General features: G+C 44.9%; 2 protein-coding genes across 9 annotated transcripts in view; one reads left to right on the top strand and one right to left on the bottom strand.

Moving 5' to 3' along the window:
• The window catches only part of STRN3 (striatin 3), a 71803-nt gene extending 69942 nt beyond the window's left edge, over positions 1 to 1861 (bottom strand). For 6 of the 8 annotated variants that reach the window (XM_084844168.1, XM_084844187.1, XM_084844196.1 and 3 more), the window contains exon 1: positions 1328 to 1861. In XM_084844168.1, the coding sequence (XP_084700294.1) occupies positions 1328 to 1654 (327 nt within the window). In that variant the 5' untranslated portion in view covers positions 1655 to 1861. The remainder of the gene's footprint in view (positions 1 to 1327) is intronic. The other 2 variants (XM_084844204.1, XM_084844243.1) reach the window with 1 other exon arrangement.
• Positions 1064 to 22045, top strand: part of AP4S1 (adaptor related protein complex 4 subunit sigma 1) — a 50835-nt gene continuing 29853 nt past the window's right edge. Inside the window, exon 1 of the mRNA XM_084844258.1 lies at positions 1064 to 1167. The gene's annotated coding sequence lies outside the window, so the exon portion shown is untranslated. The remainder of the gene's footprint in view (positions 1168 to 22045) is intronic.

The following is a 22045-nucleotide window of genomic DNA, read 5'->3' as shown; positions in this document are numbered from 1 at the left end:
TGTCCTCACAAGAACCCTGTAAGATTATTCCCTTTCCTCCCAAACAGGCAACTGAGGGCAAAAGATTGCGCACCTTGGACAAGTCAGTACCTGTTCTTTGCCAGAGCTGGGACTTCCAGATCCAAGTCTTAACTTTCATGAAAACCAACCACATTCATCACAAAAGGCGCATCTTTACTTTTAAAACACATCACATTAGCAATGCTCCTTACAGTTACCATTATGTGGACACACCGCTAAGTCCTGGGATACATCCTGTACGAATGCGAGTTTATTTTTCATCATTAAACAACTTTTAAAAAGTTATACCTCACCTTGCTGCTTAAAAGCCTATCAATTTGAAAGATACATTTAGACTTAATGATAAAGACGCATGTAGCTTTACATCTATCCACCCAATTTTAATGACTATCCACACATTACTAGTGACAAAACCAGATTTGCCACCAGTAGTGTACACACTCAACAGGAAGCCCTGGCCAACGATGGTTCCATGATAAATATGCCTATATACTTGTATTTGATACAGTCACACTTTGTTTTTGTAGACATAAACAGAATTAACATAATGGGAGAAGAACAACGATGAGATCAATGATCCATCATATTTATCAGTCCCTCTTTTTTCTTTTTCGTGGTAGTGTCAGCCATGTGGGTACTGAAAAGAGAGGGCAGGGGGCCACGCCTCCTATTCCTGGAAAGAAGGCGAGTCCCTCGCCACGAATTGGCACGAAGGCCGCGCGCGATCTGCATTCCCCTGGAGCAGTTGAGAAAATGGTCGGGGGCTACGCGTAGTTAGATCATTATGCTCTCTAGTAAGACATGACTCTTGTCCTCTCGCTAGGCCGTAAAAGCCTCTCCAGTGTCCAGCGGGCTCCGGAGTCACGGCGGCAAGCTAAAAGACGGCGCTGCCGCGTGCGACGCGGTAACTGTCAAGGCACCCGTCCCCCTCTGCCTAGATTTGAGACGGTGTCTCTAATCTGGGCCCGGGAGAGGGCGAGGAGAAGGTAACCCTTCCCTCTCCAGACTAGCTTGACAGGCCCAAGCCAGGCGGCGCCACACTAGAAACCAAAATGGCTGCCCCGGGGAAGGCAGCCCAACCCGAGGAGCCGTGAGGGGATGTGCCGAGTGACGCCCGCCACGCCTCACCGGACCCGCCACACACAGGTACTTTTGTCTTCTCCTGCCATGTTCACCCGTCAACCACACCGCCGCTGCCCGAAAGCGGCAGTTTCTTTCTCCTGCAGCCCGGTACGGCCCAACCTCGCCTCAGTCATTCTCCCATTGTGTTCCCCCCTCGCCCACCCCAAACCCGGTTCGGCCCTACCTGGAGCTCGGCCCTTTCCACCTCCCAGTGAGCGCGCTCCATTTCGAAGCGGGCCCACTCGTGTTGGATGTAGTGCAGGATCCCCGGGATGGTGTAGTGTTGAGGCCGGGACAGCTCCGAGCCGCTGCCGGGGCCCACCGCTTCCTGAGCCGCCGGACCTTGCGGCTGCGGCGGCGGCGGCAGACTCCCGCCACCGCCAGGCCCCGCACAGCCCTGGCCGAGCAGCTGAGAGTTAACGCTCCCTCCGGTGGGCGGCAGCGGCTGCTGTTGAGGTCTCGGGGTGGCCCCCGCCATGATCCCCCCGCCGGTGCCGGGATGTTCGTCCATTGTCTGTGGGGAGTCCTCCCGCTCTTCCCGCCTTGCGTGTGCTGCCGAGCCCTGAGCGGCGCTAGCTGTGGGGAGGCCCGGCCCAGGGAGGAGGGCCAAGGCCGCGCGGAGGAGTAGCCCGGTGTCAGAGCAGCACCGAAGCCCAGCTGCCGCCGCCGCCGCCGGCCGCCATTACAGTCTCAGCTCCATCATCGCCCGGACAGATTCACTCAGCTCACCCACCCACGGGGGGGGGGGGCCGCGGAGCATGCTGGGAAACAACACCCGCCTTGCTCCGGCAGCCGAGCCGCCCTGCTGTACGCATGCGCGAGCGTTGACTGAGAGGGAATGAGGGAGGAAGGTGCTTCGCTCTGGGTGACTTCTGGGTTGTTTTCTTTTAAATCTCGTTCCTTCAGTCACTGTTGCATCTGTTCGCGGTCGTGTTGCACTTCGTAGATCAGAAGGGTTACAAGTGGCCTGTACTTCCAAATCCACGCCATTATTTTGTTAGCCACCACTAACAGCACTTGACACCTTACTTTTCATAGATGTTATAGATATCACTTGTAAATAAATACCCAAGAGAGGCAGAGACACCCACAGAGATGCTCGTGGTTAGTTAATAAGAATGGTAGGAATTCTTAACGTTTGTGCGTTCAAGAGTTCAGAGTTCTTCATATGGACTATCTAGTTGTGTTGTATTTTATTCTTTTTGCTTTACGTAATCCACCCAGAAAACTTTTGCTATTTGGCGGATTAAACATATAATTAAACAAGCCTTTACAACAACCCTATCAATCTTGTACACTGCCCGGATATGTTTTACATGACAGTTGGCATAAAATATTTTAAAATTAAAGTTGGTCAGTATCATTATCTTCCAAACTGATATTGCAGATGCATGGTACTATGGTGAGGAAAAGTGTATTTTTGCCAAAGGCCACCTAGTGAGTTCATGGCAGAGGGGAAAATCAAACCATGGGCTTCCTAGTTCATATCCCAAGTTTCTTAGCCACTGGCCTACACCATTGGTTTGTGGTGTACTATAAACTATTGATATTTAAACTATTGCTAGTGATAGTTTGGGCTTAGGAACCATCTGGAATGTATGAAATAGATATAAATATAGTCATCTGAGCATGTGCAGAGTGCCTTTCCCCTTTAGGAGAAACTCCTCCCTGGTCAAGTGTTCAGGATAACTTGTGTCTCCTGACACTTTAAACAGCAACAACAAGTGCTGCTTGCCTAAAAGCCACCCACTCATCCTGAATGTTTAAACTGGCATTTTAAACAGCAGCACAAGGTATTACCCTTCCCAAACCCACTCCTCAGTGAGGTGGGGAAGTAGGAGAAATAAAGGGCTATTCCCCACTTTTGAACATTATTCTTTGTGATGGTGGTATGTTTTCAACAAACTGCAAAGGAGTATGCTTCACTCCATCCCATTTCAGAAATCTCTTGCTAATACTAATTTCTCTCCCCAATTTATAGTTTTTTGCTGGGCTGCTACTATTTCCTGCTCCTTCAATTCACTTAAAATGGTCTCCCCGATGATGGGTCATGCCAGCAAGAGATTCTTGGCATTAGAGCTGCATTCCTCTCATGTCTACAGCTGACTCCTTGGGGCGGACAAGGAGGCTACTTCCCTCATCACACGCACAACACACGCACCCTCTCCTAGGACATGAAGCACGCTCTGATTTTGCCACTGCTGTTATTATTACACTGTCACCCAAAGTAGCCAGGCAGCAAATAGAAACTGGAGTATGGGCAGCTAGCAACCTAGTATCAAATTACTACTACGAGAGGCTTAAATTAAGAGAGGCCAACCTCTCTCTGCATAAGGAGACAGAGCTTTCTGCGTGATCCCCCAAGGGAAGCTGTGGAAACTCCCATCACAGGGATGTTTAAAACAAGGTTAGTCAGAGCTGTAGGGAATGTGCCTTCTTTGGCCTTTGATAAACTACTCAGTCATCTCTGCAAGCCATATCCTTCTTAAAAGGAAGGGCATAATATACCAGCTATATATAGGAGCATCTCACATGTTCATTATAAACAGAAAGTCTGGATATAAATGGCTCTTTGAAGGGATGGAAATAAAACACAGAAGCATTGTGCTGGTTCATTTGAATTTAAAAGTAGGTTTCCTGTAAATAGAGTGATTATTTTAATAAAGGTAATCCCACCCTAAGCACCTAAGAATGAGTATGTCCCATTAAAAAAAATGCTCCTTGCTCCTAAGTAAATGTGATTAAGGAAACTGGAATTTAAGGATACACTCATAGCCCATTCTCCATTCCATGGGGTTTTCTTGGCAAGAATACTGGAGTGGGTTGCCATTTCCTTCTCCAGTGGACCACATTTTGTCAGAACTCTCTGTCCGTCTTGGGTGGCCCTGCACTGCATAGCTTATGAGTCCCCTGGACTGCAAGGAGGTCAAATCAGTCAATCCTAAAGGAAATCAACCTTGACTGCTCATTGGAAGGACAGATACTGAAGCTGAAGCTCAAATATTTTGGCCACCTAATGTGAAGAGAAAACTCTCTGGAAAAGACCCTGATGCTGGGAAAGACTGAAGGCAAAAGGAGAAGGGGATGGCAGAGGATGAGATGGCTAGATAGCATCACCGATGCAATGAATATGAACTTGAGCACGCTCCGAGAGAGAGCGCAGGACAGGAAGGCCTGGCGTGCTGTGGTCCATGGGGTCACGAAGAGTCGGACACGACTGAACGACTGAACAACAACAACAACAACAACATAGCCCATTCCATCAAGAAACAGATGTCTACAGCAGGGTTGGGGAACTATTTTCAGCCTGAGGGCCAAATTGGCCCCAGACCACAGTGTCATAGGCGACATGCCAACAGTGAGTGGGGTCACTCTCCAAAGTGGGCAGAGCCCCTCCTGGCATGTACCCCACACACACATTTTTACACCCAGAGACACACGCCAGAGAAACACCCCACTCACACACTTAGCAGACCCCCACTCCTCTACTGATCCGTGTGGATTAGCTGTGGGGGTGGGGAGAGCATTTTCACCCCCATCATAGCAGTTTAAATATGCCCACTGCACACCATGATGAGGATGAAAGCCAGGGCCCCTCTGGTCCTCAGCTTATTCTCACCTGTCAGCTGAGGAGTGGAGAGGGCCTGATTTGGCTCCTGACTGAGCTGCTGGCTCAAGGAGCATTCCTCAAGCCGGTGACTCAGTCAGGAGCCAGTTTGTTTCTCCTTCCTGGCTGGGAAAAGGCAAGGGTGAAGCAAAGCCCTTCGCTGGGCTTGCTGGTTCCTCACTTTCATAAATGGGGAAGGTGAGGGGCAGGCAAAATCCTCAGCAGGCACTTCAAAGTACAGGCTTCAGGAGCTGGCTTTGCTCTGCCCCTCGTCTTTCCTGATTTGGAAAGGCTTCAGGGGGAGCTTAGACTTAACCAGCTGTACCTGTCCCTTGAAGAGACTAGAGATCAAGAAAATTGGAGACCTCAAGGGAACGTTTTGTGCAAAGACAGGCATGATAAAGGACAAAGAAGGCAGGGACCTAACAGAAGCAGATGAGATTAAGAAGAGGTGGCAAGAATACACAGAAGAACTATACAGGAAAGAACTGAATGTCCCTGATAGCCATGATAGTGCGGTCACTGAACTTGAGCTGGACATCCTCGACAGTGAAGTCAAGTGGGCCTTAGGAAGCATTACTAACAAGAAAGCTAGCGGAGATGACAGTATTCCAGCTGAGCTATTTAAAATCCTAAAAGATGATGCTGTTAAAGTGCTGCATTCAATATGCCAACAAATCTGGAACACTCAACAGTGGCCACAAGACTGGAAAAGGTCAGTTTACATTCCAATTCCAAAGAAGGGCAACGCCAAAGAGTGTTCAAACTACCGCACAATTGCGCTCATTTCACATGCCAACAAGGTGATGCTCAAAATCCTACAAGCTAGGCTTCAGCAGTATGCGAACCGAGAACTACCAGAAGTACAAGCTGGGTTTTGAAGAGGCAGAGGAACTAGAGATCAAATTGCCAACATTCGCTGGATCATGGAGAAAGCAAGAGAATTCCAGAAAAACGTCTATTTCTGCTTCATTGACTACGCTAAAGCCTTTGATTGTGTGGATCACAACAAACTGTGGCAAATTCTTAAAGTGATGGGAGTACCAGACCACCTTATCTGTTTCCTGAGAAACCTGTACGAGGGTCAAGAAGCAACAGTAAGAACCAGACATGGAACAACCGAGTGGTTCAAAATGGGGAAAGGAGTACGACAAGGCTGCATATTGTCACCCTGCTTATTTAACTTATATGCAGAGTACATCATGAGAAACGCTGGGTTGGATGAATCACAGGTCGGAATTAAGATTGCTGGGAGAATTATCAACAACCTCCGATATGCAGACGATACCACCCTAATGGCAGAAAGTGAAGAGGATCTCAAGAGCCTCTTGTTGAGGGTGAAAGAGGAGAGTGCAAAAGCTGGTTTGAAACTCAACATTAACAAAACTAAGATCATGGCATCTGGCCCCATCACTTCCTGGCATATAGAAGGGGAAGAAATGGAAGCAGTGACAAATTTTATTTTCCTGAGCTCCAAGATCACCGCAGATGGTGACTGTAGCCATGAAATTAAAAACCGCTTGCTCCTTGGGAGCAAAGCTATGGCAAACCTAGACAGCATAGTAAGAAGCAGAGACATCACCTTGCGGACAAAGGTCCATATAATCAAAGCTATGGTTTTCCCAGTAGTAACGTATGGCTGTGAGAGCTGGACTATAAGGAAGGCTGAGCGCCGAAGAATTGATGCTTTCGAACTGTGGTGCTGGAGAAGACTCTTACGAGTCCCCTGGACTGCAAGGAGGTCAAATCAGTCCATCCTAAAGGAAATCAACCCTGAGTGCTCATTGGAAGGACAGATACTGAAGCTGAAGCTCAAATATTTTGGCCACCTAATGCGAAGAGAAAACTCTCTGGAAAAGACCCTGATGCTGGGAAAGACTGAAGGCAAAAGGAGAAGGGGACGGCAGAGGATGAGATGGCTAGATAGCATCACCGATGCAATGAATATGAACTTGAGCACACTCCGGGAGAGAGCGGAGGACAGGAAGGCCTGGCGTGCTATGGTCCATGGGGTCACGAAGAGTCGGACACGACTGAACGACTGAACAACAACAACATGTCCCTTGCCTTGCCAATCGGGTGCTTGACCCTGTCTGAAAGACTGAAGCTGATGTGGTTACACTGAAGATGATGTGATGTGAACCGTCCAGAGAACTTCAGCTATGGGACGATATAAAAATATAATCAGTGAAATGTTACAGCACAGGGCATAGCTGTAGACAAGAGATGGGGAACCTCTGGACCATGGGCTGGGTTCAGCCCACCAGGCCTCCCCATCTGCCCTGCCAAGGCTTCAGGCAATGCCCTACCCCCTTCCTTAGAGGGAGAGGGGGTGGAAGATCAGCTCCCAATTGTCTGCGGCCTCAAGGGGCGCTCCTCAAGGCCATGGCTCACTCCCCCCTCACCTTTCCCTGATAGGGAAGGCAAAGCCCTAAGTAGGTGCCTCAAGGTGTGATGCTTCAAGGCATAGTCTCAGCTGGGAGCCAGCTCCACCTGTCCCTCACCATCCTGGGTCTGGGATGAGAGGTGTGTCAAAGCCCTCAGTAGTATCTCGGGACCAGCTTCTTCAGGCTCAGTCTAGAACTCCCTTTGCTCCCCCTTTCCTTTCCCTGAGGCCTTCGCAAGCCAGATGGGGAGGCCTGCTATGCCGAACCTGGCCTGTGGGCCAGGGGTTCACCATCCCTGGTCTACAGCTATTCCTTATGCTGTAACCACATCTGCTCCAGTCCTTCAGACAGGGACAAGCACCTGCTGGATTCACATCAGTTATTCTTAAAATTTTGAAGTTCTCTCGGAAAGAGAAAAAAGAGATAGACAAGGTCAGACAGATACCTACAAGTCACGACAGAACAGGCCCAGCAGCAAAAGAAATAGAACGCACTTATCACCTAGAGCTTTCAGCTAAAACCTTCCTTTTCAGAAGCTTTGGATAGAGTGCCTGTAAGGAAGCTGTCACCTACTTGAACAAGCAACTCACAACAGTAGACCACCAAACCAAGAATCAAAGCCTGGCATTAGCTCCTACAACAAACCCCAGCTATGTCCTCATTTCTACTTGAGCACAAACTATGGGAAGGAAGCTACTAATTAAAGACATAGGAGCCATGAAAAGCCTAGATAGGCTAGCACTGCAATTGCACTTCTGAAAAAAGTAACAAATCTGAAAAAAGACTGAAGAATAACACAGAAAACACTAGAATGCAACTAGTTGGCAACAATGCTGCCTTGATGCTTTGTAAAAAGTGAGTGAGCGGAGAATGGCAATTCCGGATGTAAACTATTCATCTTTCTATGCCTATTCATCACCAGAAGTGGCTAATCTGGAGTAGGTCACACTGCATTGACTGGATCTTGTCTACATGATCTCTTTTCCATACCCTAAAGACAGAACCATCATGAAATGCAATAACTGAATCAATATCATCATAGATATTAGGTGCTAAGTTTGGCTAACTATGAGAGTGAGGTCAATTTCAGTTATTACACAAAGTCAGACATGGGTTTGCCACTGAATTTACATTTAAAAGGGAGCTGCAGCCAATCATTGTTTCCAAATGAGTATATGTGTATGCTGTACATGTTTGTCAGAGTCACAGTTTTACATTTTTAGGTCTACTTTTTAAAACATCTGATACGTATACCTAAAAACATAGTGTGCAAAGGGCCCCTAAAATAATAGGTCTCAGTGGGCCATTTGACATGTCATGAGAGTTCAACATGGGTTATTTAACACATGCTAAATGACCCACAGTGTGTTATGTGGTGCATGTGAGGTGCATGTGGCCACCACTTTGCATATCCAGCCCACGCTCAGGGCTTGTGTTGTGTGAGCCTGACAAGCATGGGTTATGTGAGGGTTAAATAACTCTTGCATAACCCTAGAACAGACCGTGGATTATGTGAGGGTTGTTTAACCTTTGCATAACCCACACTTGCCAGATTTGCACAATGTGGCAACCCCTAAGCAGGGGTTGAATATGCAAAGTGGTGCCTGTGGGTGCTGTAGCTCATCATGGTTTAATCCATGACAAGCTGCACCGTGTCATGCGAAAGGTCAGTATGTTAATTTATATGGCACACCACTCTAAAACTGTTCTGCTATTCAATAAGTGATTCAAAGCAGAGTTTGGAGCAGTTCTTGCATCTCACAAACACACACGCACACATACATATTTTAGTAGCTGGTAAGAACATAAGGAGAGCCATGCTGAATCAGATTAAAGGCCGTCTCTAGTCCAGCATTCTCTTCCCATTGTAGTCAACCATATGTATGGGAAGCCCATGAATAGTACATGAGTGTAATAGCACCCTTCCACTTGTGCTTCCCAGCAACTGGTACTGAGACCTACTAGTGTCAAGGGCTCCTTGGAGGCCTCTCTCAGTCTAATCCAGCAGCCAAGTCCAGACACAGACAAAGGGATTCCTTTCAAAGCTTTATTCTTCTTTTACAACTTAACAACTCTACAGGTAGCAACTAGATCTGAGCAGCAGAGTACCTATGCCCTAAGTTGAAACAGTTGGTCCCCGTTTGAAAGGGAATTACTGGCAGACCCCTGAACTTAAGGACTAGGGAGAGTCCCTCCCCTTTTCCCTTGCATCCTCGGGGCGCAGCCGTTGTTTGCGCGCCAACTGGGCACTGCGCCTCCTTTCCGCGCCCTCCATCTGGTGCCGCTCTCTGCGTCTGCGTCGCACATCCACCAAGTCTGGTATCTCTGCTCGGTCACTCCCTGGACTGCTTTCTAATCTAGGAATGCTGGTGGGAGGAATCTCCGTCAGCTGTGGGCCCTGGGAAAGAGGAGCACGCTCCTCTCCCAAGAACGACTGCTGTTCCTCAGAATCAGAACTACTCTGGGATTCTATGGGCTCAGTGTCCACCCTGACAACTAGTTATGATAGCCATCATAGCTAGTAGCCAATCATGGCCTTATTCTCCATTATTTATTTAATCCCCTTTTAAAGCCACCCAACTTGGCAGCCATTGTATCCACCTGAATAACTCTCAGGACAACACTCTACAATCCCATTTTGGAAAGGATTAATTAAATGAATTCTCATACTATAATTCATATTTTAAAGGGTATTAATGATGTACTCCTTTTTTTGAAAATACATTTTATTCTATTTTTTATCTTTATAAATGGAATAAACAGTACCAACAACCTAGTCATTATCTACAGTTTCCAACAATACAGTATTCTTAGGAAGACACAGCAATAACAAAAAAGAAAAAGAAAAAACAGAAGAAGGAAAAGGAAGAAAGCAAGAAAGAAAAAGAATTTTTTTTAAAAAATTACTTAAAAGGATTAAATTTAAACTCCATTTCACACAAACTTCAAATATCATTCTACTTAAAAGTTATACCTATAACATTGCCAGTATTACAATTCAGTACAGCATAGATAATCAACCTTACATTTCAATATCATCAGTCTTATAGCAAGGGAGCAAGCCTACAGTTTATTTCCAATAACCATATATTGCCTTTCAGTTAACATATAATAGTAAAGCTTAACAATTTAACCAGCCAAAAATATTACTAATCGAAGTCTCATAATAATGATAGTGATAATAATAAAAAAGGAAGGAAGTTAAAAAGGATAAGTAATAATAATAACAAATCACTAATAAAATAATGTACTCTACTTCTGTGGGCTAGTAGTAACTGGAGGTTTCTTTTGAGTTTGTGGTGATGATTACTTTTTATTTTAAAATGCCCTGTTCTTCAATTGAAACCACACAACCGGAGGATACACCAGAAAAGCTATGCATTTCTAAAGACATGCTGTAATTTACAGAAGCATAGGCAACAAACATCCCCTGCTAAATATTATGCATTTATAGAATGTAAAAGGTGAATGGGGCCATAATAAGGGTTGATAATTTCACTCAGGGCATGGAGAGAGTGAAAAAAAATACTGTCTCAAAGTCAAACACCAGCACAGTAATTAATTCAAATTGATAGGTAGCAGGTTTAAAACAAACAAAAGGAAGTACTTACACAACACATAATTAACCAACAGAATCCATTTCCATAGGATGTTGCAATGGTTATTACCATTAGTGGTGTTAAAAGGGTTAGGTAAATACATGGAAGATAGGTATCTGCGGCTAATAACTGTAATAGCAAGAACCACAGTGTTTTTGTAGAGATACTGTGTACCAAAGTGCTTAATTGAAAAATAAGAATGCTGGGGCTCATATCTGTCTGGAAGTAGTGCTCTCTGCCCTGGAATCTGTTTCCTACTAATTGCTGAGGGAAAGGCATGTAGGCCATGCTCAGAGGCACAGACTTCTTTATTATAACTTTCTTATAAACAGAGTTTAGAGCTAAATATTTCAAGTTTAAGCCTTAGCTGTTTCTGCTGCGATGCTGTAAAGAACAATATTGTTTAGGAACCTGGAATGTAAGATCAATGAATCAAGGTAAGCTGGTGGTGGTCAAACATGAGATGGCAAGATTGAACATCGACATCTTGGGAATCAGCGAACTCAAATGGACAGGCATGGGCGAATTTAATTCAGGTGACTATCATATCTACCACTATGGGCAAGAATCCCTCAGAAGAAATGGAGTAGCACTCATAGTCAACAAAAGGGTGGGAAAAGCAGTACTGGGGTACAATCTCAAAAACGATAGAATGATCTCAGTACGAATCCAAGACAAACCATTCAACATCACAGTAATTCAAGTTTATGCCCCATCCACTGAGGCCGAAGAAGCTGAGGTTGATCGGTTCTATGAAGACCTACACCACCTTCTAGAACCAACACCAAAAAAAGATGTCCTCTTCATCATAGGGGATTGGAATGCTAAAGTAGGAAGTCAAGAAATAAATGGGTTAACAGGCAAGCATGGCCTTGGTGTACAAAATGAAGCAGGACAAAGGCTAATAGAGTTTTGCCAAGAGAACATGCTGATCATAGCAAACACTCTTTTCCAACAGCACAAGAGGCGACTCTACACATGGTCATCACCAGATGGTCAATATCAAAATCAGATTGATTATGTACTTTGCAGCCAAAGATGGAGAAGCTCTATGCAGTTAGTAAAAACAAGACCTGGAGCTGACTGTGGCTCAGATCATGAGCTTCTTATTGCAAAATTTCAAAAAAGAAAAAGAAAAAAAAAAGAGCCAGTGTGGTGTAGTGGCAAGAGTGTTGGAGTAGGAGCCGGGAGATCCGGGTTCTAGTCCCCACTCAGCCATGGAAGCTCACTGGGTGACTTTGGGCCAGTCACAGACTCTCAGCCCAACCCACCTCACAGGGTTGTTGTTGTGAGGATAAAATGGAGAGGAGGAGGATAATGTAAGCCACCTTGGGTTCCTTTCAAGAGGAAAAAAGGCAGGGTATAAATGCAATAAATAAATAAATAAAATTTTGGATTAAATTGAAGAAGGTAGGGAAAATCACTAAACCATTCAGGTATGACCTAAATCATATCCCTTATGAATATAAAATGGAGGTGAGGAATAGATTTAAGGGATTAGACCTGATAGACAGAGTGCTTGAGGAACTATGGATGGAGGTCCGTAACATTGTTCAGGACGCAGCAACTAAATCCATCCCAAAGAAAAAGAAATGCAAGAAAGCCAAGTGGCTGTCTGATGAGGTTTTACAAGTAGCTGAGGAAAGAAGGGAAGCGAAAAGCAAGGGAGAAAGGGGAAGATATATCCAACTGAATCCAACTGAGTTCCAGAGAATAGCAAGGAGAGACAAGAAGGCCTTCTTAAATGAACAATGCAAAGAAATCGAGGAAAACAACAGAATGGGAAAGACTAGAGATCTCTTCAAGAAAATCGGAGATATCAAGGGAACGTTTTGTGCAAAGACGGGCATGATAAAGGACAAAGAAGGCAGGGACCTGACAGAAGCAGATGAGATTAAGAAGAGGTGGCAAGAATACACAGAAGAACTATACAGGAAAGAACTGAATGTCCCTGATAGCCATGATAGTGTGGTCACCGAACTTGAGCCGGACATCCTCGAGAGTGAAGTCAAGTGGGCCTTAGGAAGCATTAGTAACAAGAAAGCTAGCGGAGATGACAGTATTCCAGCTGAGCTATTTAAGATCCTAAAAGATGATGCTGTTAAAGTGCTGCACTCAATATGCCAACAAATTTGGAACACTCAACAATGGCCACAAGACTGGAAAAGGTCAGTTGACATTCCAAGTCCAAAGAAGGGCAATTCCAAAGAGTGTTTAAACTACCGTACAGTTGCGCTCATTTCACATGGCAGCAAGGTTATGCTCAAAATCCTACAAGCTAGGCTTCAGCAGTATGTGAACCGAGAACTACCGGAAGTACAAGCTGGGTTTCGAAGAGGTAGAGGAACTAGAGATCAAATCGCCAACATTCGCTGGATCATGGAGCAAGCAAGAGAATTCCAGAAAAACGTCTATTTCTGCTTCATTGACTACGCTGAAGCCTTTGATTGTGTGGATCACAACAAACTGTGGCAAATTCTGAAAGAGATGGGAGTACCAGACCACCTTACCTGTCTCCTGAGAAACCTGTACGAGGGTCAAGAAGCAACAGTAAGAACCAGACATGGAACAACCGAGTGGTTCAAAATGGGGAAAGGAGTACGACAAGGCTGTATATTGTCGCCCTGCTTATTTAACTTATATGCAGAGTACATCATGAGAAACGCCAGGTTGGATGAATCACAGGTTGGAATTAAGACTGCTGGGAGAATTCTCAACAACCTCAGATATGCAGACGATACCACCCTAATGGCAGAAAGCGAAGGGGATCTAAAGGACCTCTTGTTGTGAGTGAAAGTGGAGAGTGCAAAAGCTGGTTTGAAACTCAACATTAACAAAACTAAGATCATGGCATCTGGCCCCATCACTTCCTGGCATATAGAAGGGGAAGAAATGGAAGCAGTGACAAATTTTATTTTCCTGAGTTCCAAGATCACCGCAGATGGTGACTGTAGCCATGAAATTAAAAACCGCTTGCTCCTTGGGAGCAAAGCTATGGCAAACCTAGACAGCATAGTAAGAAGCAGAGACATCACCTTGCGGACAAAGGTCCATATAATCAAAGCTATGGTTTTCCCAGTAGTAACGTATGGCTGTGAGAGCTGGACTATAAGGAAGGCTGAGCGCCGAAGAATTGATGCTTTCGAACTGTGGTGCTGGAGAAGACTCTTACGAGTCCCCTGGACTGCAAGGAGGTCAAATCAGTCCATCCTAAAGGAAATCAACCTTGAGTGCTCATTGGACGGACAGATACTGAAGCTGAAGCGCAAATATTTTGGCCACCTAATGCGAAGAGAAAACTCTCTGGAAAAGACCCTGATGCTGGGAAAGACTGAAGGCAAAAGGAGAAGGGGACGGCAGAGGATGAGATGGCTAGATAGCATCACCGACGCAATTAATATGAACTTGAGCACACTCCAGGAGAGAGCGCAGGACAGGAAGGCCTGGCGTGCTATGGTCCATGGGTCACGAAGAGTCGGACACGACGTAACGACTGAACAACATTTCTGCTGCTAACTGCCAGATGTTGTGGTGGCCCAATAACTGGGAACAAATATCAACATCATGCCCCATTTGTGAATTGTTACAAGATTATTATTATTATCTTCATCATTTTAGTCTTTAAAGTGTTATGCTTCGATCCAGCAGTACCCTACGTGAGCACAAGGCAAATGCGGGAAGTGGGGGTCATTTCTATGTAACCCTTCCCAGCTGCAGTGCCTTGCCTTGCATCAACCACTGTTCTGGAGGGTCTCCTTGACCTTCAGGAGTGGCTTTCCGTGGGTTTCGCATACAGGCATTGACCAGACTCACACCTGCTTAGCTTCAGCAAGATAGCTGCTTCATTTGCCCTCAGACCATATCCTAGGACCTAATTCTTGTCAACTATCTCCTGCACTGTTTACTTCCTCTACTTTTGACAGCTCCATGTCTATGCTGTCTGTTTTTAAGCCACTACAACATCTGATTCGACTTCCTCATTTGTGACTATTGTGTTTTGTAGTCTCCATTCATTACATTTAATCTTCAAGATTTTTCAGATTCTTTTCTGACACTTTTCACATTTCCTGACTTTTCTTATTTCCATGAAGTTGGGAGCAGTTATTTCATCACTTTAAACTGGTATAGGCTCATTGGCATCCATAGGACTACACCATACTAAGAACCCACGCTAATAGCATTTTAACCAACTTTTTGTGCTCACAAGCAGGTGGGGTCTACAGCTACAACAGAATGAACTGGTAGAATGGGCTGTACCATTTCAGGCAGGATATACCACTTTGAATGCCCCCCTTTAAAACACAAACACCTTCCAAATAGAAAGCTAGCACATCAGGGAGGAAGGATTTAGGCCAGGCCTTAGCCTGCTGTAGTGATTTTCTGTTTGCAGAAAGTTTTTAACATAGATGAGCTTTCAGAATGGGATCTCCCACCTACAATGTGAAGTGGAATAGTCCATTATACTTCCTCATTCTATTATACTACCTTATACTGGGCTACACATGCAGCAGAATAAGGTGGTAATGAGGTAGAAGAGTTCTGAGGTGGTGGAATGGACCATAGCAGTTCAGGCTGCAGTGGGGGAGTCATATTTTTTAATATGCCCCTTTTGAGGAAACATCTCCCTGCAAGTAGAAAACTAATTCAGCCGGTGTGATGGTACAGTCCATTGTACCACCTCATTCTCCTGTATGTATGTAGATCCAACCACAAAATGGCCATATAAAGGGTCAGCTGGTATAATGTAGTTTCCAGGAGACTGGCAGTGCAGTCCTACACAGAAAAAAGTCCCACTGAGGTCAATGGGCCTTGCTCCCAAGTAACTGTGTTTAGAATTGTAGTCTGAGCGGTTCCTTTTATTTTTTAATGTAGTATATCTAGTATTTCTTTCTTTGATACAGACATTCTCAGAGTGGCTCCCAATATAAAATTTGCAAAACAGTACCAAAGTTAAAAACAAAATTTAAGTCTAATCTTCTACAAATGGCCACTGAGTTAGGGACAGACCCACTGCAGCATAGTGCCCCCAGCCCCCACACCAGACAGCTGCTCCAAAAGGATACAGTGGTTGATGGTATTGAAAGCTCCTAAAAGGTCCAGGAGAATTAACAGGATCACACACCCCTTGTCCTTCTCCCATCAGGGCAAGCAACACCATATCAGTGTTAACCCCAGGCTGGAAACCAGATTCAAATGGATCTAGATAATTGGTGTCGCCCGAGAGTATCTGAAGTTGTACTCACTTGAGCACCGTGCCTAAAAGGGAGATAGTTGTGACCAACCAGTGTTTTAAAATAATCCCAGATAAGTTTTTTTTGAGTGACTTCACAAGTTCCTCTTTCGAGGCAGCTGGGAACACTCCCTCTTGCAAATAGGCATGTATGATTTCCTGGACCCGCCAGTTAACCCCCATCTTGCTTAGTCTAGTGGAGAGATAAAGGTTGAGTAAACAAGTGGTAGGCCTCACCCCTCCGAACATGTTGTCCATATCCTCAAGCTGCAATAACTATGAATCACGCTCGAATCCCACTTCTACCATGAACTCAGTAGTCATCCAACTTAGGCAATCCAATCACTCTCTGTCTCAGCCCAAATCTACAATGTGATTGTGAATATGGAACCAAGGCGTGATAGTTATTCTGGCTTATACTTGCAGAGAAAATAGATGTGCTTTAGCTGCCCTTTAAAAAAACTAAAAACTTGACCCCCTCCAAAGAAGCAAATCAAGGTTAAAGAATACCTCCATAATCTTTAAAATATTGTTTACATTTCTCTCCTGCTCTATCCCTAAACTTCTGAAATGCCCTCACCTATCAGTCACTCTTCTCTCTCCTCACAGAGGTGTCATATCTAAATCTATTTGCAATGACACAACTGATTTTGTGAGATTTTAAGAGGATTCTTCTGACTTAGGGGTGGAAGTTATTGTAAGCTTGTGAGGAAAGAGGACCTCCTGCTTTCTGTAAATAGCCTAATATCCTCTGAGCAGCTCCATAATTAAGACTGAGCTGAGTTTTGCATTTAGCTCAGAGAATTATCTATAAATAATACAAAGAATATAGTTATTTTGCATACTGGCAGTGATTCATAACAATAAACTATCCATGAGGAAATCCAGCATCTATCTATAAATAAAATCAAGCATTAGGCAAATGATAGAGTACAAAAGACTTCAGAGTAGAGCTGGCAGTGAATCAGACCGTGGTGGCCATAGTTACTATGTATAATGCCAATGCAGCAGGAAATATTATAGGAGTGATTCTTTCACCAGTACACTGGCATTCTCGCTTGGAAGCTAATATAATTACATGGGTGTAAGTGAATTGTCCCTTCTCCCTCTGTCCACCTCTTATTATTGTAGCTGCCAAACTATATAGATGAACATTTAAATCTAACATGTTATTTCAAATCTTCTAACTGTATAGAATGAAATGGTGGGTATAATATACAAACCATCCTTTTAGGAGAGCAATGAGAATGACTTCCTTTTATAAAGCTGTTGTAGCATGTCCTCCAATTACTCTTGGCAGTTTAATAAAAGTACAAATGAAATTGGGGCTGAGTCTCACTGGGGAACTTTTTAAGTTTTCTTAATTGAAGAAATTATTTCTTAATTGAAGCTGTTGTGGTCAATCCCAGTACAAGTCAATGGCATGGTGAAACTGCTTTTACCATAAAGTAAGCAGTCTAGTCAATTTAAGTCCTGAAGGAAACTTGGAATCCTAGAACAGTAGGGTTGGAAGAGGCCTACAACACCATCAAGTCCAACCCCCTGCTCAGTGCAGGACTCCAAGTCAGAGCATCCCCGACAGATGCCTGTCCAGCCTTATCTTGAATGTCTTCAGTGTGGGAGAGCCCACCACCTCCTTAGGTAATTGGTTCCATTGTCGTATTGCTCTAACAGTCAGGAAGTTTCTCCTGATGTTCAGCCGGAATCTGGCTTCCTGTAACTTGAGCCCATTATTCCGTGTCCTGCATTCTGGGATGATCGAGAAGAGATTCTGGCCTTCCTCTCTGTGACAACCTTTCAAGTACTTGTGGAGCTCTATCATATCTCCCCTCAGTCTTCTCTTCTCAAGGCTAAACATGCCCAGTTCTTTCAGTCTCTCTTCATAGGGCTTTGTTTCTAGTCCCCTGATCATCTTTGTTGCCCTCCTCTGAACCCTCTCCAGCTTGTCTGCATCCTTCTTAAAGTGTGGCGCCCAGAACTGGACACAGTACTCGAGATGAGGCCTAACCAGTGCTGAGTAGAGGGGAACTAGTACTTCCCAGGGTTTGGAAGCTATGCTTCTATTAATGCAGCCCAAAAGAGCATTTGCCTTTTTTACAGCCACATCACACTGTTGGCTCATATTCAGCTTATGATCGACAACAATTCCAAGATCCTTCTTGCTTGTAGAGTTGTTGAGCCACGTATCCCCCATCTTGTAACTGTGCATTTGATTTCTTTTTCCTAGGTGCAGAACTTGGCATTTATCCCTATTAAATGTAATTCTGTTGTTTTCTGCCCAGCGCTCCAGTCTATCCAGATCACTTTGAATTTTGTTTCTGTCATCCAAGGTATTAGCTATCCCACCCAATTTTGTGTCATCTGCAAATTTGATCAGCATTCCCTGCACCTCGTCCTCCAAGTCATTAATAAAAACGTTGAAGAGCACTGGGCCCAGGACTGAGCCCTGCGGTACCCCACTTATTATCTCTCTCCAGTTTGAGAAGATCCCATTGATAAGCACTCTTTGAGTCCGATTCTGTAGCCAACTGTGGATCCACCTGATTGTTGTTTCATCTAGCCCACTTTGAGCTAGTTTGCTCATCAGGATATCATGGGGCACTTTGTCGAAAGCTTTGCTGAAGTCGAGGTATATGATGTCCACAGCATTCCCACAGTCCACAAGGGAGGTAACCTGATCAAAAAATGAGATCAGATTCATCTGGCAGGATTTGTTCTTGACAAATCCATGATGGCTTCGAGTAATCACTGCATTGTTTTCAAGGTGCTTCCAGATGGATTGCTTTATCATCTGCTCCAGAATTTTCCCAGGGATTGATGTCAGAATGCTGTAGTTCCCAGGTTCCTCCTTTTTGCCCTTTTTGAAGATAGGGACAACATTAGCCCTCCTCCAGTCATCTGGCACTTCTCCCGTTCTCCATGATTTCTCAAAGAGAATAGACAGTGGCTCTGAGAGTTCTTTTGCCAGTTCCTCTATTACTCTAGGGTGCAGTTCATCTGGCCCTGGAGATTTGAATTCATTCAAAGTAATTAGGTGTTCCTTGACCATATGCCTATCGGTCTCAAGCTGCAGTCCTGCCCCTTCAGCCTGTACTTCGCCTTTGCCAGGGGGGTTCATAGACCCTCTTTTGGGAGAAGACCGAGCCAAAGTAGGAATTGAGCACTTCTGCCTTTTCTTTGTCATCTGTTATCATTTTGCCATCCTTATTTAATAGGTGAACCACCATTTCTTTCCTCTGTCTTTTACTGTGCATGTAGCTGAAGAAAGCTTTTTTGTTGCTTTTAGCATCCCTCGCTAACCTCAGCTCATTCTCAGCTTTAGCCTTCCTGACGCCATCCCTGCAATTCTGTGCTACCTGCCTGTACTCTTCCTTTGTTGCTTGGCCTTCTTTCCACTTCCTATATGTGTCGTTTTTTGTTTTCAGGTCATCCCTAAGCTTTTTGTGAAGCCACATTGGCTTCTTCTGTTGTCTTCCACCTTTTCTTCTTGTTGGAATTGTCTGTAATTGTGCCTTTAGAATTTCCTTTTTTTTTTTAATCCCACCCATCTTGGACTCCTTTTCTCATTAGAGTCACTTGCCATGGGACCTTACTTATCATTGTTCTGAGTTTATTAAAATCAGCTTCCCTAAAATTCAGGGTACGTGTTTGGATACGCTCAGCTTTTGCTTCCTTTAGAACCAAGAACTCAAGTATAACATGGTTGCTTTCCCCCAGAGTTCCTGTAACTCCTACTTTATCCACTGAGCCATCTCTGTTGGTTAGGGTCAAGTCAAGGATAGCCAATCCTCTAGTTCCTTCCTCTACTTTCTGTAGGAGGAAGTTAACTGCCACACAAGTCAGGAATTTCCTGGAGGGGCCATGTTTTGCAAAATTTGTCTCCCAACAAATATTGGGGAAATTGAAGGTCCCCCATTACTACTACATCATGCTTCCTTGAAACACTGACTGCTTTTCAAAAGTTTCATCCTCATCTTCTCCTTTATTGGGTGGCTGGTGGTAGACTCCAACTACCAGGTTCCTTTTATTCTTTGCTCTATTTATTTTAACTCAGATGCTCTCGATGGGGCTACCAAGCTCATCCTCCTGTATTTCTGCGCAGAGATTTGTATTTTTAACATATAGTGCAACTCCACCTCCCTTTCTGTTCCTCCTGTTCTTTTTGAACAAGTTATATCCTTCAATTGCTGTATTCCAGTCATGAGAGTCATCCCGCCATGTCCCAGTTACACCTATCAAGTCATATTTTCCCTCCTGTATTAAGAGTTCAAGTTTGTTCTGTTTGTTTCCCATACTCTGGGCATTAGTATATAGACATCAAAGACCATGTGGTTCACGGTCTGGCTTTCTTCCTACATGTTTGTGAAGACTATTATTGGGTGCTATTAGAGCTGTTCCCTCCATTGCGGTGCATGAGCCTTCGTCCATTCTTACTCCCAACTTTACGTCTCCCTTCCCCGTAGCATTCAGTTTAAAGCCCTCCTGATAAAGTTCTTCATGCTGTGGACAAACACATTCTTCCCAGCCTTTGTGAGGTGCAACCCATCCCTTGCCAACAATCCATCTTCCATGACATATAGCCCGTGGTCCCAGAATCCAAATCTCGCTCTGGCACCACCTCCGTAGCCAGTCATTCACCCAGAGTATTTTTCTTTCTCTTTCTATCCCTCTTCTGACTGCTGGAAGGATGGATGACAAAACTATCTGGGTCCCAAAGTTCTTGGGTTTCCTTCCCAAAGCTTCAAGTCTGATGTGATTTCTTCGTAGCTCTGCTTGGTGGTATCATTTGTTCCCACATGGATGAAAAGAAAGGGATACCTGTCAGTGGGCTTTATGAGTGCCCTTCAGTCACATCTCTAATCCGTCCTCCCGGGAGACAGCATACCTGGCGAGTCTACAGGTCTTCACGACATACTTGGGTTTCGATCCCACACAGCGAGGAGTCTCCCACTACTACTACTCTTCTCTTCTTGTTGTTGTAGGCCTTGGTTTCATCACCTCTGCTTGACTGACCTTCAGCCTCTTGCTCACTCTCATGCAGGTTCCCCTGTAATTCTTCCTCTGCAGGCTGTCCTCCAGTCTCATCCTCCAGTACCTGGAAACGGTTCCATAGTTCCAGTGCCTCCCCTGGTGCAGAGTGGCTTCTAGTTGTTCTGCTCCTAACTGCTCCTTTTCCAAGGAGTATCCTCTGCTTCATTTTTCCTCACCTCAGCATTTCCCTCTTCTGCCTCAGCTTGTTGTTGCTCTTCTAGCTCCTGTACTTCGCTTTGCTGCTGTAGTTCCACCGTTCTGTCCAAAAACTCTTCGTGTTCTCTTATTCCCTGGAGGGTCGACACTCACCGCTCCAGTCCCCTTACTTTTTCTTCCAGCAGTGTGATCAACTTGCACTTGTTGCAGGTGTAGGCCATGTTGATCTTACGCAAGAAAACAAACACGGCACACACCTTGCAGGTCACCACCAGTGGAGAGTTTTGTCCTTCCATAGTCTTTTTTCCTTTTTGTGTCTAGCTTTCTGATTGTTCTAGAGTAGCCTGTGCCTGGTCCTCTACTCACTGCAGGTTAAAAACTTCTTTAATGGCAGCACATTCTAGAGGAGGAGAGGGAGCCTTGTATTTCCCCCCACTTCTTCTTAAACAGCCACATGTGCAGATATATGCTTATGTGGATAAGCACTGAACCTTTCATATACTTAAACCTTTGAAATCCTTTCAAAACCGTTCTGAATACTGGGAAATGTGTTACCTCTTAGGGCACTATCTGGTAGGTGCCCATAGTTTACATCCAATGTCACATGTGCAGGCTTCCAGTCATGCAGCAGGACTTCCCCTTCCTCTCCTGCCCCGTGTCCCCTCCCATATGCCCCCCAAATCTGCTTTGCAATGTCCCCCAATTCTCCAGAGCAGATTTGGTGGACATGAGAGGGACTGCAGAGGGGGAAGGGGAATCTGTTCCACTAGCAGTGTCTGTTCCGCTGGTGGATGGATGCCATCGGAAACAACCCCATGAGAGTCACAACAAAATGCACACACTTCTATTGCAGTAGTGCTGGTTGTGCCATTGGAAGCTAGTATTTGAAATG

This window comes from Heloderma suspectum, chromosome 1 (assembly GCF_057233095.1).
Source record: "Heloderma suspectum isolate Gila_16-S chromosome 1, 16-S_ref, whole genome shotgun sequence".
In the NCBI taxonomy this organism is placed as follows: domain Eukaryota; kingdom Metazoa; phylum Chordata; class Lepidosauria; order Squamata; family Helodermatidae; genus Heloderma; species Heloderma suspectum.
Note: the sequence above shows the minus strand (reverse complement) of the source record. Positions and strands in the feature narration are given on the sequence as shown.